We start from the raw sequence: 16,410 nt of genomic DNA, 5'->3' as shown, positions 1-16,410 counted from the left end.
GTCCCACAAGACCACAAATTTGCAGATACTAATTGATATGTAAATTAATTCTCACCATAGCTGGGAAGACTGTGACCCAATCAGGAGACTTCTTATGCATGCTTTGACCTCTTTGCTATGGTAAGTATAAGATGGATGGAAAATCTATTTTTTTAAAACAGGGTCATTGACTCAAAAGAAAAAAATTAATCAGAGGTCACACATAAGTAATAAGATGTCTGGCAGAGAATGTAAAGAAGTGAAGCTTTCCACATAATTTTATTCCAATATTTTAAATAGGTTAACCTGTTACATTTCCCTCTGCTACACAGCAGTTAAAGGCAACAGAGTTCTACTTTTCCTGAACCCTAGACTATGCAAAGAACTCAAGTTCTATGAGTTGTAAACTAGTTGTGTTATGGTAGGTCTTTTATAAATTGATCTTAGGAAGACAATACTATTCAGAGCACATCAGTCATGGTATTTCATATCTGAGGATTGCAGTGTCAAAAAAGATGTGAGAAATACAAAAATCCAGATTGAATACTTGGGGGGACCCCATATTTACATGATATTAAATTTGAGTTAGAAAGAACATGAACCATTCATTTTTGGGTGGACATGCTATGGCCTAGGCATACTGCCCAGCCATTGTGGCAGCTACAGTAAAATACTACATTTCTCAATTGCTTTTTTCTAGGCAGCAATAACTTCTCTCCCAAGGAAGATGAAAACAAACCCTTTAAAATGCCAATTGGACAAATTGGCACTGGAGAATGGTTACATGGGTTACCAAGGGGAGAGAGTGGGTCTCAAAGGGTTGGTTGGCTCATGTAGGCGAGTCTTGAGCCACTGTCACAGGGAGGGCTCTATGTACTCTCTGCAGGCACCCTGCCTAGGAAGCTATATGGGTGTAGCATGTCTCCTTCTTTTGCCCATTTACGCACTGTGTTCCAGAACAGTGGCTATGAGAAACAAAGTTGAGTCCCTGCCTATGTGAATGGCATGAGGATTGGCAGTAGGGGAACAGGGTTGATGTGGTTTAAATCAAATTGATTAAATCATGATTTAAAATATAATTTAATTTGCTTCTCTGAAGGACTAAATTTAATGATTTAAATCACAGTTTAAATCACTAGTGAGCAAGATTCTATTTAATCGTCATTTTTTAATAGTACGATTGTTTAATATAACTTTAATACATATTCAGATATAGGCTTCATTAGAAGGTAGGTACACACTAAGCAACTATTCCGAATTGTTTTCAGATTAATTTTCATCAAAAATGGGATGATAATTTGGTCATTTTAGTACTAAAGCCCCCTCTAAGATGCACACCTTAACGTGGTGAGGGGGTTTGAAAGTGTTGAAGAAGCTGACAGCAATGCCGTCAGGAGTCTAGACCAAGAGGCTAGACTCCTAGCAGGGGCACCCAAGGTGGAATGGTCAAAGTTGAGACACCACACTAAGATGCATCCAGACTCAGAGGAAGGCAATGGTAAACCATCCCTGAATACCTCTTACCATGAAAAACCTATGAACAGAGTACCCAAAATGCAACACGAGAGAGTGCTGGAAGATGAGACCCCCGGGTCAGAAGGCACTCACTGAGCTACTAGGGAAGAACAAAGGACAAGTATGAGTAGTGCTGTGACTAATGACGCAACTGGGTCAAAGCCGAAAAGGAAGCTCAGAGGCCAGTGCTTGCAGAGTTCGGAATTGTACAATGTACACAACAGGAACATGGAATGTGAGAAGCATGAACCAGGGAAAGTTAGAAATTGTCAAGCAAGAAATGGAATATATCAATATTACTATGCGTAAGTGAATTAAAATGGACAGGAATGGGACCTTTTCAGTCAGGCAACTATAAAATATTTTATGCAGAAAATGAGAAATTAAGAAGAAACAGGGTTGCTTTAATAGTGAGAAGCAATGTAGCAAATGCAATTAGGAGTTATAATGCAAGGTGTGAGCAAGTTATATCAATGAGATTAAACGGGAAACCTATTAACACAACCATCATCCAAGTCTACGCTGCAATGGCAAACACAGAAGAGAAATTGTAAAGATTTTACGCAGAAGTACAAGAAGAAATTGATCACACACCAAAATAAGATGTGATGATAATCATGGGGGACTGGAATGCAAAGGTAGGGAACAGAGAAGAACTAGGAATTGTGGGGAAATGGGGCTTAGGAGACAGAAATGAAGCAGGAGAAAGATTTGTTGAATTCTGTGAAGCCATTAATTTGCTTCTTGCAAACACATTTTTTGAGCAACCGAAAAGACAACTGTACACGTGGACATCATCAAATGGTCAATATAGGAATCAAATTGATTATATAATTGGCAGCAGAAGATGGAGAAGTCCCATACTTTCTGCAAAAACAAGACCAGGAGCAGACTGCGGTACAGATCATGAACTGGAAATATTGAAAATCAAAGTAAACCCAAAAAAGAACAACAAAGCAATCATAACACCAAAATACAATTTAAATAACATCCCAGAAGAATATAAAGATCAAATAAGGAACAGATTTGAGGCTTTAAACGTAGTTGATAGAGACCCAGAAGAACTATGGATTGAAGTCAGGGGCATTATCAGGGAAGAATGCAAAAAGACAATATCTCTAGTTAAAAAGAGAAAGACCTCAATGGATGACTGAAGAAACTCTTTAAATGGTTTAAATGGGCAAAAGGAGATAGAAACACAGTTAAAACCCTAAATGCAACTATACAACCGCTAGTACGTAGGGACAAAGAGAACTATTACAATATTTATTGTATAGAAATAGAAGAGGACAACAAAAAGGATAGAACAAGAGCCCTATTCCAAAAGACTAAAGAAATTAAAGGGAAATTTAAACCAAGAGTAGGGATGTTGAATAATCAACAGGGGAACACACTGACTGACTGAGATGAAATAAAAGGAAGGTGGAAACAATACACTGAAGAACTCTATAAAAGAGATGCAAGGATGACAGATTCATTCACGGAGGAAACGTATGAAGAACCAGAAATTTTAGAACGTGAGGTGAAAGCTGCTCTTAAAATACTTGGAATAAATAAATCACCAGGAACAGATGACATACCAACCGAGACTGAATCTATCCAAATTTTTCAAAAGTTTGACAACAAATAAGGAAAACAAAACATTGGCCCACCAGACAGGAAGGGTTCTATATACATCCCAATTCCAAAGAAAGGGGATCCCAGGGAATGCAGTAATTATCAAACTATTGCCTTAATATCCCATGCAAGTAAAGTAATGTTCAAGATTCTACAACAAAGGCTCTTGCCATATATGGAGCGAGAAATGCCAGACGTCCAAGCTGGATTTAGAAAGGGAAGAGAAACCAGAGATCATATTGCAAACATACGTTGGATAATGGAACGGACCAAGGAATTTCAGAAGAAAATCACCCTGTGCTTTATAGATTACAGCAAAGCCTTTGATTATGTAGATCATGAAAAACCATGGAATGCTTTAAAAGAAATGGGGGTGCCACAGCATCTGATTTTCCTGATGCGCAACCTATACAGCAGGGCCCCACTTTTTGGTTTTTTCCTTCTCGGCGTTCCGCTAATATGGTGGTTTTCAATTACATTAGGGCCTCACTCATACAGCGCTTGTTCCACTTTTTTGGCGTTTTTCAGGCGTCGGGCACCATTTTATTGTTGGTGTCCCACTTTTCAGTGATTTTTGCTTTTCGGCGGGGGTCTGGAACCTAACCCACCATATGAGTGGGGCCCTACTGTACTCAGGACAAGAGACTACTGTAACAACAGAATATAAAGAAACCAACTGGTTCTCCATAGGAAAGCATGGGAGGGAGAAATATCAATAATTTAAGATACACAGACGACACCATACTGCTAGCAGAAACCAATGCTGCTGAAACCAATGCTGCTGAAAGTTAAACAGGAAAGAACAAAAGCAGGACTACAGCTGAACATCAAGAAGACTAAAGTAATGACAACAGAGGATTTATGTAACTTTAAAGTTGACAACGAGGACATTGAATTTGTCAAGGACCTTGGCACAGTCATTAACCACAATGGAGACAGTACTCAAGAAATCAGAAGAAGGCTAGGACTGGGGAGCGCAGCTTTGAGAGAACTAGAAAAGGTCCTTGTGATGCGTCCTTCCCTGGCTCTCCCTGTCAGGTTCCTACCTGTGCGTGGCTACTGCCTGTCACTAGGCACCACCAGGGACTCCACCAGTCTGGACTGCTCTCTCTTATGGTTTCTCTCCCCGCTCTAGCACAGATCTCAACAGATCCCCCTGCTAGGCAACCACCAGTAACGTCCCAATACTAGTATTCCCAGAGACTCTGAATACTGGTATTGTTATTCTCTTCACCGCTGCCACCTACAGTTCCCCTTCAGCCTTGGTCATTATCTTACCCTCCCTTCTGGTCTGTGAAACCCCAGCCAAGGATCAGGCCTTTGGTAAACCAAATTAAGTATTTATTACAGATAACAAAGCTAACAAGATTAACAAGATTTCTTCTTAAGGCACATAAGCATATGGTTTTACTCAATACTAATCCGAACTCCACCTCCCTCCTGGTAAACAACTCTCTAAACCCCACCAAGCAACCCACTCAGTTCTCTTCTCCCCCCCAGATTCCACTCTCACTCTTCCTTTTATACATTCAGCCATTTTAAACACTCAGCCAATCATCTCGCATTCTACTGCCCATTCACTCCCCCTCTTTCACTCCACTTACCATGTATCTTCTAAACAACCAACACTTACCATATATACATTAATATAGGAACATCACAGTCCTCAAATGCAAAGATGTATCACTGAACACTAAAGTCAGGATCATTCAGGCCATGGATAGTGAAGAAAGCGGATAGGAGAAAAATCAACTCATTTGAAATGTGGTGTTGGAGGAGAGCTTTGTGAATACCTCAACAGCGTGGTTTATAACACATGCTATTGGAGGCAGCTGATTCATAGGGTCACCATAAATTGTAATTGACTTGAAGGCATATAACAACAAGAAGTACTAAAGCAGAATGAACTTGTGAAGTCATTCAGACAATGAACCAGCTGCAACTGTTCAATTAATCATGATATTTTTGTTATGATGTGCCAAAATCACCACCACCAAACAGGCTTTTATATTGTACCAATAAGATTGTTAATTCTTCTGGTTTGTTTTCTTCTTCAACAAACAATAGCAAAATAGACAGATGGATTTTTGAATGGTTAACTATTTCAGTTTTAGATAAATGTAACATTCTTCAAAAAATAAAATGTAGGCAGTTTCAACCAAATCAACATGAGAAACTTAAAATATTGGATGGTCTTCTTCACCTTTGTCTTCCTTGTTCATTGTCTGGAGAAAAAATACAAACTTTTCCACTTTTGCAGTTCCAGACTTATTTCTTAATTTAGAATGAATTAGTCCAAAGGAAGAAAAAAACCCACCTCTGCAGAAGAGGCTACTGCTGTTAAGACCAGGATGACTGCTTTAGTGGTCTCTTCCTTATTCAGATCTACTCCTTCTACCCAAATTCTCTGTTCACTGACCTTCTCTATCTTTGCACTTAAGAGAGAGAGAGAACGAATGTGCTCTTCATGTATAGCTACACCATCTGCAGAATAGGACTGATCAGATAGTCTACTATTTCTATAACTGCTGTTAACATATTCAGAGAATATAATTAGAAGTTGTATAATTAGTATTCATGATGATGATATCTTTGACCTAGGCTCTTTTTTTACTGTTTTAAGAAAATTTTGAAATCCAATCTAAAATTTAAAAATCCGATTTAAATTTTAAAAATTGATGCTTACAGATCAGAGAGGCAAACCGCAAAGGCACCAAGGGTTCGGGGGGTGGGCCTAACCGGCAGACTAGCAAGCAGCAACAATAAGGCCATAAGGTTTGTGGGGAGTGGGAAGGAAGCTTGGCACCCTGTGAGGGGGCAAGGGGAGAGCTTTGGCACCCCATGGAGAGGCTCTGGCCACCAATGTGGAGTTGGTGAGGGGGTGGCAGGAGGGCCGCCCCGCCCACCTGGCAGAGGCAGCAGCCCCTAGTAATAATGATAATGACAATTCTACTGTGCACATATTACACATGTGCTAAATTTCACTGCCTGCCCATTCACTACCAATATAAGAGGTTGTTGCCGACTTAAAATGTCCGGCACAGAACCAAGCTATCCAAGAGAGCGCCTCCTTTTATATAATCCATCCTGTTCACCGAGGTTGTAAAAAACACATGTGGTGGTGACTTGAGGCTTCTGAGAAGTAGCTTTCATGTTGTGCAATGATCTCTCCCCAAAGATTCGAGAACCTAAAGTGATGTTGTTCCATTGGTTGGTGAAAACATATCTATTTGCAAGTTATTCCTAAACGCTAAATTTTAGTATAGACTCCACTGGAATTTCTGAGTTTCTGTGGTGTTTCTATTTTTTAACATCCAAATTGCTTTATTGTATTGATTTTATATTGTAAACTGTCTTGTACATATTTTACCTTGTAAATTGCCTTACATTTTCAAAATGAAACGCAGACTATAAATAGTTTGTCAATAAATAAATTTTATACCAGTTGAAGTTTCTGAATCTTCTTCAAACACACCCAACATACGCTTCTGAGAACAGGTTTGCCGCTTAAAACATATGCAGGCAATTTAAAAAACACACAGAAAAGCATGTTTCAGGCTTGCTGCAAAATATACACAATGGTCTTTCAATACTGTATATTTAAGGTCAGATAGGACGAGGAATAACTAGAATATTATAAAAGGGACATTTTCTATAAGAGTGACTATTGTAACAGACCTATCGGTTTTTACATATATTGGATGAATTATTTATACATCCAATATTATAAATAACATTTGGTGTAGTTTTTCCATCTTACTTTGTAAACCTACATTTTTATTTGTTAGTACCTTAGACAAACAGCAGTGGTTCAATAACACTTATATAATCCCACTGAACCCTCAGCTATTTTCCTTCCACCTCCCTGTGCCTTTTGTTTCTGCACTTTGAAAATCTAGGCTCAAATCCGAGTTCAGCCTCAATCTGTTAATTCAGTGGGAGGTGTGTCAAGCCTCTCCCTCATCCCACCTCAGAGGGTTGTTGTTAGGACGACAAAAAAGTCTACGCCTTGCATAACAAAAGAAACAACTACATTCGCTGTTCCATTAAGAGATCATCCCGCCAATAACCATCATCCAAACACGTTGCAGGCGCCATATAAATAACATATCAACAGAGCGCGCTGTTCCCTCCCACACACAGCAGGCGCGGGTGAGAAACAACCGAGAACATACTGGAGAAGAGATGTGTCTATACCCAGCATCAAGCACGTATGGATACCACAACCAGCCCCAAGCAGGGAGCTGACGGGTGAAGCGCCCAGCCCAGCCCCAGGAGGCGGGCCTAGCGGGGTGGCTGGGTCTGGCCTGTCACTCACCCTTGACGGCCCGTTCGCAGGTACCGTGAGGCGTTGCTAAAACAGCCCGCGTCCCCTCCTTGCCAGACATGGCCCGGGCAGCAAGAGCGGCGAAGGCGCCTTGGTATCCCCGGCCCAGCAAATAATTCTCTCCTTCCGCCTCCGCCAGGGCCGCCGTGAGGGGGCGGCAGAAGACTAGGGGCGGCCACCAAGAGCCGGGGCCCAAAGCAACATGGCGGCGGAATCAGCAGACTAGCCGCTGAGCGAGCGAAGGGGGGGAGGAAGCCGCCTCGGGACCGGCATGCAGTGCGCTCGCACCCCCGCCACGAGGAGGCTTAAGGGACCGCCTCAAAACTCTTCCGCTGGCTCTGAGTGCCAGCGTGAGGCAGCATAGATACACTTCCGTATACAGATACCAAGGTACTGAGGGGTGAAGCTTCTTAATGCTTCTTTCTTTTTTTCTAGGAGGAATATAATTCTGGAATTTTAACTGGGTGGCGGAAAAGCCATCCGTCTTTTTTAAAAAAAATGTGTGCCATTGTATAATTATGAGCATTTGCAAGGCGACTTACAAAATTGTAAAATGTAGAATATTAAACTATCAAACAACAAGAAAAAGGTAATAAAATTAAAAATAAAAATTTGAAAGTTCCAAATTATCAACATAATTGTGGAGGTGTATAAAATGATGCATGGTGTGCATGTCTGTAAGAAGCCCACAAGCCAGGCATGAGTGCAGGAGCACTCTTCTGTTTATAAAGCCCACAACAGTGGTGGTATGCCTCTCATGCTGGAGGTAATACAGTCATGACAACAATAGCCATCGATAGCCTTATCCTACATGAATTAGTCTAATCCTGACTATTGAGGGTGGAAAGAAGCTTGTTTATTTTATTTATTTATTTGATTTATATCCCATTCTTCCTCCCAGGAGCCCAGGGTGGCAAACAAAAGCACTAAAAACACATTAACACATCATAAAAACAGACTTTAAAATATATTAAAACAAAACAACAATTAAAAACATATTAAAACAAAGCATCTTTAAAAACATTTTTAAAAGCTTTAAAACATCTGTTTTTGAATTTAAAAAATAAAAATAAAAGAAGGTTTAAAAACATTAAAAAGCAATGTCAACACAGACTCGGATAAGGGCTCTATTTAAAAGGCTTGTTGAACAGAGATGGTGCCTCTCTAATATTTAAAGGGAGGGAATTCCAAAGAGTAGGTGCCACTACACTAAAGGTCTGCTTCCTATGGAACGGACCTCCTGATAAGATGGTATCTGCAGGGGGCCCTGCAGAATGCAGTGATTGACTGGTCATATAAGGTATAAGGTGGTCTTTCAGGTATCCTGGTCCCAACGTGTATAGGGCTTTGTACACCAAAACTAGAACCTTGAACTTAGCTTAGTAGCTGATAGGTAGCCAGTGCAATTCCTTCAGCAGCGGGGTGACATGTTTATGATATCCTGCCCCAGTGAGTAGTCTCGCCACTGCATTTTGCACCAGCTGCAGCTTCTGGACCAATTTCAAGGGTAGTCCCACATAAAGCACATTATAGTAACCCAGCCTGGAGGTTCCCAGTGCATGGACAACAGTGGTCAGGTTATCCCAGTCCAGAAACGGCTGCAGCTGTCTTACCAGTCGAAGATGGTAAAAGGCACTCCTAGCCACTGGGCCTCTAGTGACAAAGATGGATCCAGGAGCACCCCCAAACTACGGACCTGCTCTTTCAGAGGGAGTATGACCCCATCCAGAGCAGGCAACTGACCAATTATCCAAACTCGGGAACTACCAACCCACAGTGTCTCCATCTTGCTAGGATTGAGAGTCAGGTTATTGGCCTTTATCCAGCTCACCACCGAGTCCAGGCAGCGGTCCAGGGCTTGCACAGCCTCTCCCAATTCAGATGTTGCAGAGAAATAAGAGCTAGGTATCGTCAGCGTACTGCTGACACCTCATTGTTATTTTTAGCCTGGATTCCTGCATTGAGCAGGGGGGTGGAAGGGGCCTATAAGGCTGTTGAGTCCATCTCTTCTATTCTGTGATTCTATGACACAGTAATGGTGGACGTAAGGCCCCTATGATTGAGAGCCAGGGTGAAAGTGCTGGCACTTCCCCAGGAGAGAAATGAAGTGGGGCTCCTGGATGTCTTATGTTTTTGTGACTGACTCTGATGGTTGTATTCTGTTGAATTGTTAATAGTTATTAGTATGTGCCTAGATAGTGCTTTTGGGTAACAAAAAAGAGGATGCCCTATTCCAGTGATCACAGGCAGTGGGAGAATCAGCAAAAGGGGAAGGCCAGGTCATGGTGGGTGGGGATATGGTTGTTTGTATACCATCCCTTGTAGTAAATCCTTCCCATGTCCAGAGGTCTCTGGTTGCTCTTCCACTGTGCTTCCTGACTTTGTTTTGGTGTTTAATGCCAGGTCCTGGGTGATTTTGTCATTCATACTGAGTCTCCTTCAGGCTCTGGACTTCATGATATTAATAGGAATGTCTCAGGCTGTCATTGGCCCTACATATAGGGCAGAGCTTGGGAAAGTTACTTTTTTTTTTTTTTAACTACGATTCCCATCAGCTCAATCCAATAGCCATGCTGGCTGGGGCTGATGGGAGTTGTAGTTCGAAAAAGTAACTTTTCCAAGCTCTGGATAGGGCAGGGCATAACCTTGATTTAGTCTTTGTCCCAAGTATTGAGGGCAATGGTTTGAATATAGGGGAGGGTGAATACTATCCCATTATCATCAGATAACTTCCTGGTGGCATTTGGAATTACAGCTTGATGGGATCTGACGCATTCCTGAATGCTCCGGGGGACTTTCTGGTGGATAGAGCTGGGAATCCTGTTGAAGCTCTAGACTCACTATGGAATGTGAGATGAGGTAGGCTATCAACATTATTGTTCCTAAGTACCCTCTTCAGTGCTGTAGAGCCTATTCAGCACTTTGGGATTCCAGAGAACTTAACAGCTGTGAAATAGGTCAAACAGTGGCTAGGGCACAAACGACACAAGTCTCAGATTGAAGCTAACCAAACACACATACAACATAACTGCACCTACTGATACTATTGTATCCTTGGGTATTGTATCCAGCAGAGCTTTTTAAGGTTGCCCAGGGTCTTTTGACATCTTCCTTTGTCAATGAAGCACTAGATCCTTGCGTTGCCTACTGTGACCTATTTGCAAGACACTTCAAGGGTAAAATCACTCAACTTTGCAATAACCTTGGCGCTGTTATAGCAAGTCCAATTGAGGTGTTCAATATTCCATCTAACAGAGTTCTATAGGATCAGTTTCTTTTGATGAAGTTCAAGGACATGGACAATGTGCTTGTTAGTGTGCATCCATCCACATGCACTCTCAAGCCTTGCCCATCTTGGCTGATTAAAGCTAGCCAGGGAAGTTTGAAGGTGTGAGTTCAGACCTAACTGCAAAAGAAGACAACTTTAGATCAAACTGTTGGACATTTATTAGCCAGTAAGTAATCCTCCTTGTTTGGGCAAGGTGAATGACAGTGATGGCAGCACGGCTGCAGACATTCTTGGAATATACTGATTATTTTGACCATTTCATTCTGCCTTCAGGCCTGGTTTGGGGACAAGATTGGCCTTGGTTGCCCTGATGTATGATCTTGATTACAGAAGGGACTAGGGGAGTGCAACCCTGTTGCTGTTACTTGATACTCTCTGCAGCTTTTGATACCATCTACCATGGTATCCTGGACCAGGTCTATGGAATGGTGGCACTGTATCCAGTGGTTCTGGAGTACCTGCAGGACTGTTAACAGAGAGTGACTTTGAGTGACTGTTGGCCCCCTGGCAATTGTGCTATTGGGTTTCTCAGGGTACCATCTGGGTAACCTCTGGCCCATGGGCCAAGTTTTAACCAGCACAGGTCTTAATTTGGCCCACAAGACTGTTTTCCCCAGACCACACCCACCTATCCACACCTGATGTCAAGTGTGGGGTAGGTAGAGATGCAGGTGGATCAGCTGACCAAATTCCCTATGGGAAACTTGATTGTGCAGCTGGTCCCTGCAAAAAGCAGCTTTATCCGCCCTATGCTTGGTGCTCTGCTTCATTATGATGTCAGGTGATTGACAGATCATTATGACATGAGATGACTGACAGGTGCTTTGCCAAGCATAGGGCTGGTAAAGCCATCCGTGCTGTGGTTCCCAAATGCCCGACAACCAGCTGGCTGGCTGGTGCTTGGGAAGCACTGTGCAAGGGACTTTAACAGGTGGGTGGAACAATCCATCTGCCAAGTATCTTGTGTCATAATGATGTCAGGTGACTTGCAGGTGGGTCATCCCTGTCAAAGTTTGCCTGTGGGGGTGAGGCCAGATTGCGATGTGGCCCACTGGAACAAAATGTTCCCCACCCGAGTTAAAGTAAATCAAATGCATTTCAGTGGAGGGCCCTCAGTAAGTGCAAGTGGGGCACTGCCCAGCCTAAACCCTCAATCTTCCCCAAACTCTCATTCCCCCAAACTATAACTCAGTCCCTTCTCTGTTCCTTGTATTCATATTCAGTACATCACCTCACATTTAGGAACACTCTAGACTTGTTTCTGTTCATCTCTGTGCTTGCCAATCATCTCTGGAAAATACAGCCAGTCACAACCACTTGTGGTCCCACACCTGTCTCTAGGGGTAAAACAAAAAGGGTTTTAAATAATAAATGCCTGTAGAAATGGCTTAGGGAAGGTAGAGGACCCCACAGACAGTTTTGATTTTATTTCCTTTGGAATAAACTGGCCAATCAAATGCATGGAAAGTTCCATAGCAATAGTGCAGGAGCCTTCCCAACCACTTAAGAGACATGCATTTCAGTCTGGGCCAATCAGATCCATGCATTTGCAAGCTACTTGTTACTCCTCTCTGAGACTGAGTTACTTTTCCATCCTTTTGCCAAGCATCAGGTTAAAGCAGCAGCAAGCACAATCGTTTTCTTTTCTTTTCTGTGGCTAGCGATCCTACCAGTCTTTGAAATCAACACTACCCTCCACTTGCTTTGCAATTCCTACCAGGCAGATGTTACATCTCTTTCTCTCAAATCTCTGAATTTAGCCCTTAGGCATTCTACACATTTCATTACTGCTTCCATAGTAAGTGTGAGCATATTACAGCCCTATCCTCCAAATGTAATTCTGTGTGACTCACCACTATCTAGTCGTGCAGTCACCTGTCTGAGGGAGGTTTTGCCATCTCAGATCAATTCAAAAAGTTTATTTATTTATTTACTTATTATTTGATCTATATCCCACCCTTCCTCCCAGCAGGATAAAGAAGTTTGTTCTTTCAGTTGTTTGATGCCTTTAATGATCACCCATAGGACAGTCTTTAGCGTTGTGCTCTGGGAAGATAGGCAAAGCTATAGCCACCCCTTTAGATTGGCCCATAGACTTTCCTTTGTTACATTCCTTACCTTCCACCAGAATGAAAGTTCAGCTTTCTGGACTGTGGAGTTGGGGTACCTCTGTGCATTTCCCTTAATTTATGCACTCAGGGGTCCAGAGTTTTTTGAACACAATTTATATAAAGGAACAGATGAAAATATTGTTTGGGATACAAGTAAAGCATTTATGAGGGGATATTTTATTAAATGTAACTCTTGAAATGTTGACAGACAATGTAAAAATCCAAAGGGTTTTCCATCAATATTATTCAACTTTGTACAAGTGTCAGGAAATTCCCTCTGAAAAAATAGAAGAGTATATATCTAAACAGAATTTGCCTAAAATTACAGATTTTCAGAGACAAGCTATTAATGGTCCTATTACGTCAAGAGAAATATCTGAGGCTATAAGTAAAATTAAATTAGGAAAGGCGCCAGGACTGGATGGACTATCAGCAGTGTATTACAAATGCTTGGAGGAGGAACTTTTATTACCTTTACAGTATACAATGAATTCTATTTTGCAAGAGGGGAAGATACCGGATAGTTGGAAAAATGCCAATATAACATTAATACCTAAAGAGGAGCAGGATCTAACCAAAACAAAAAATTATCGGCCGATATCTTTGTTGAATAATGACTATAAAATTTTTACAACGATTTTGGCAGAAAGAATGAAAATAATATTGCAACAATTTATTCAGGAAGATCAAGCGGGGTTTCTACCTAAAAGACAACTACGTGATAACGTCAGGAATGTTTTGAATGTGTTGGAATACTTAGAACAACGAAATGATAAACAAGCAGCTTTGATCTTTTTAGATGCTGAGAAAGCATTTGATAATTTGAATTGGAAATTTATGTTTAAGGTCTTGGAGCAAATGGATTTTGGAGATAATTTTATAAAATGGATTAGATCTATTTATACATCTCAGAAGGCACAGATAATTGTTAATGGGGGGTTAACGGACTCATGTGAAATACAAAAGGGTACAAGACAGGGATGTCCATTATCTCCCCTTTTATTTATTTTGGTCTTGGAAGTGCTGCTTAGAGATATAAGGCAAGATAAAAGGATTTCGGGAATAAAGGTAAAAAAAGAGGAATATAAATTGAGAGCATTTGCTGATGATTTGATAATTGTATTAGAAAACCCTTTGGAAGGAATTAATGCATTGATGGACAAATTAAAAGAATTTGGACCGTTAGCAGGATTTAAGATCAACAATCAAAAAATAAAGATGTTGGTGAAAAATTTATCTTCAAGGGAACAAAAAGAGTTGATGGACAAGATAGATTTTAAAATAGAGGAAAAGTTGACATATTTAGGTATTATTATGACAAATAAAAATTCAAAGTTGTTTCATAATAATTATGAAAAACTATGGACAGAGATTAAGAAAGACTTGTTAAGATGGGATAAATTACAATTGTCATTAATGGGAAGAATATCCGTGATAAAAATGAATGTATTGCCGAGAATGATGTTTTTGTTTCAAACAATACCTGTAATATTTATTTATTTATTTATTTATTAAATTTATATACCGCCCCATAGCTGAAGCTCTCTGGGCGGTGTAATAGCCTCTGATTTACCTTTTAAACAATGGCAAAAAGATATTTCTAAATTTGTTTGGCAGGGAAAAAAACCAAGAGTTAAATTTAAATTATTACAAGACGCCAAAGAAAGAGGAGGACTGGGATTATCGAATTTGAGACTTTATTATGCTGCCTGTTGTTTAGTCTGGATAAAGGAATGGTTTTTATTGAGGAATAAAAGGTTATTGGATTTGGAGGGCCATAACCTGAAGTGGGGATGGCATGGATATCTATGGTATGATAAAGTAAAAGTTAATGTGGATTTTAATAATCATTTTATAAGACGTCCTCTGTTGAAAATATGGAATAGATATAAACCAAGGTTTTATTCGAAAATACCATTATGTGTCTCAAGTCAAGAAGCGTTTTATAGAAGAGAAATGGCTGGAAAAGAGAAATGGTTAACATATCAAGAACTATTAGAAAATGTACATGGAGAATATATAATGAAAGAGAGAGAACAACTGATAAAGGAAGGATATAGTTCTCAATGGTTTGCCTATTTACAGTTGTTAGAAAGATATAAAATGGATAAGAAAATGTATGGGTTTGAAATAAGTAAATCTGATTTTGAAATAGGTTTGTGTACAAATGATGAAAATATAATTGCGAAAATGTATAAACTCCTGCTGAAAATGGATATGGAAGAAGAACAAGTAAAAGAGTGTATGGTAAAGTGGGCAAAAAAGTTTGGTTATAATATACAAATGGATCAATGGGAAAATATGTGGAAAAAAGGCTTGAGATTTATATTATGCTATAATCTTAAAGAAAATTTCTATAAAATGATGTATCGTTGGTACATGACTCCAGAAAAGTTGTCAAAAATGTATAGTAATGTTTCTAATGCTTGTTGGAAATGTAAACAACAAGAAGGATCATTTTATCATATGTGGTGGTTGTGTAAACAGGCAAAATCATTCTGGGCACAGATAGGTAGGATGATGCAAAAAATTCTAAAGATAAATATTCAGTCAAAGCCAGAATTTTTTTATTGGGTTTTATGGATAAATAAATAGAAAAGAAATATGGAAGAATAATATTATATATTATTACGGCAGCAAGATTATTATATGCACAAAAGTGGAAAATGGAATCAACACCAACAATGGAAGAATGGTTATTGAAATTAATGGATTTAGTAGAGATGGATAAATTGACATGCTTAATTAGAGAAAAATCGATAGATATATTTCTTAAGGAATGGAAGCCTCTCTTAGACTTTTTGTTGAAAGATAAAAATGAAATGATGATAATGGGATTTGATGATTAATTAAGATAGCCTATGGAGAAAAAGTGATCTTGTATGTATCAAGGGACAGGTTTGATATATATTATATACTTATAGCTGATCTGCGACAAATCGGAAGTCAAGTTTTTTTATTGTATTATTATGTTTTTGTTGTTTGATTTTGTTTTGTTTGTCTTCTGAAAATTTGAATAAAAATATTTTTTAAAAAAAGTATTAAACAAATCTTAGGGGGATTATGGTTATTTATTTGTGTACTACATCCACTGTAAGGGACATATGGTTCCTGTTTTAAAGTTGTTTTAATGCTGTGCTAATGCAGACTGTTTCTGTTGTTTTTAAAATTGTAATTGCCAAGGCCTACGGCTAGGCAATAAAGTTTGACTGACTGACTGACTGAACTATGTGCTGTGTGAAGAAGGACTTTACTTTGTCAGTCCCGAATCTTCAAACATTCAGCTTGATTGGATATCCATGAGTTCTAGTGTTATGAGAAAGGGAGAAAAACTTACTACTTTCTCCATGCCATGCATAATTTTATATACTTCTGTCATGTCACCCATTACTTGCCTTTTTTCTAAACTAAAAAACCCAAAATGCTGCAACCACCCTGATCATTTTGGTTGCCTTTTTCTGAAGCTTTTGCAGCTGTACAGCGACCAGAACTGTATGCTGCATTCCAAATGCGGCCACATCATAGATTTATATAATGGCATTATGATATTAGCAGTTATTTTCAATACCTCT

The 16,410-nt window shown here is 39.8% G+C and overlaps 1 protein-coding gene and 1 long non-coding RNA gene across 10 annotated transcripts in view; one reads left to right on the top strand and one right to left on the bottom strand.

The window, feature by feature from the left end:
• PPP3CB (protein phosphatase 3 catalytic subunit beta) overlaps nucleotides 1-7,729 on the bottom strand; it is an 87,257-nt gene extending 79,528 nt beyond the window's left edge. For 4 of the 7 annotated variants that reach the window (XM_061634618.1, XM_061634621.1, XM_061634619.1 and 1 more), the window contains exon 1: nucleotides 7,430-7,726. In XM_061634618.1, coding sequence (XP_061490602.1) covers nucleotides 7,430-7,499 — 70 coding nt within the window. In that variant the 5' untranslated portion in view covers nucleotides 7,500-7,726. Of the gene's footprint in view, nucleotides 1-7,429 lie in introns of all 7 variants that reach the window. The other 3 variants (XM_061634624.1, XM_061634625.1, XM_061634623.1) reach the window with 3 other exon arrangements.
• Nucleotides 7,089-16,410, top strand: part of LOC133388638 (uncharacterized) — a 28,589-nt gene continuing 19,267 nt past the window's right edge. The window contains exons 1-2 of one of the 3 annotated variants that reach the window (XR_009763871.1): nucleotides 7,089-7,828; nucleotides 10,194-10,297. This is a non-coding gene — a long non-coding RNA (uncharacterized LOC133388638). The remainder of the gene's footprint in view (nucleotides 7,829-10,193; nucleotides 10,298-16,410) is intronic. The other 2 variants (XR_009763870.1, XR_009763869.1) reach the window with 2 other exon arrangements.

Source organism: Rhineura floridana, chromosome 7 (assembly GCF_030035675.1).
Source record: "Rhineura floridana isolate rRhiFlo1 chromosome 7, rRhiFlo1.hap2, whole genome shotgun sequence".
In the NCBI taxonomy this organism is placed as follows: Eukaryota; Metazoa; Chordata; class Lepidosauria; order Squamata; family Rhineuridae; genus Rhineura; species Rhineura floridana.
The sequence above is the reverse complement of the archived record's forward strand: the minus strand, read 5'-3'. Positions and strand labels throughout refer to the sequence as shown.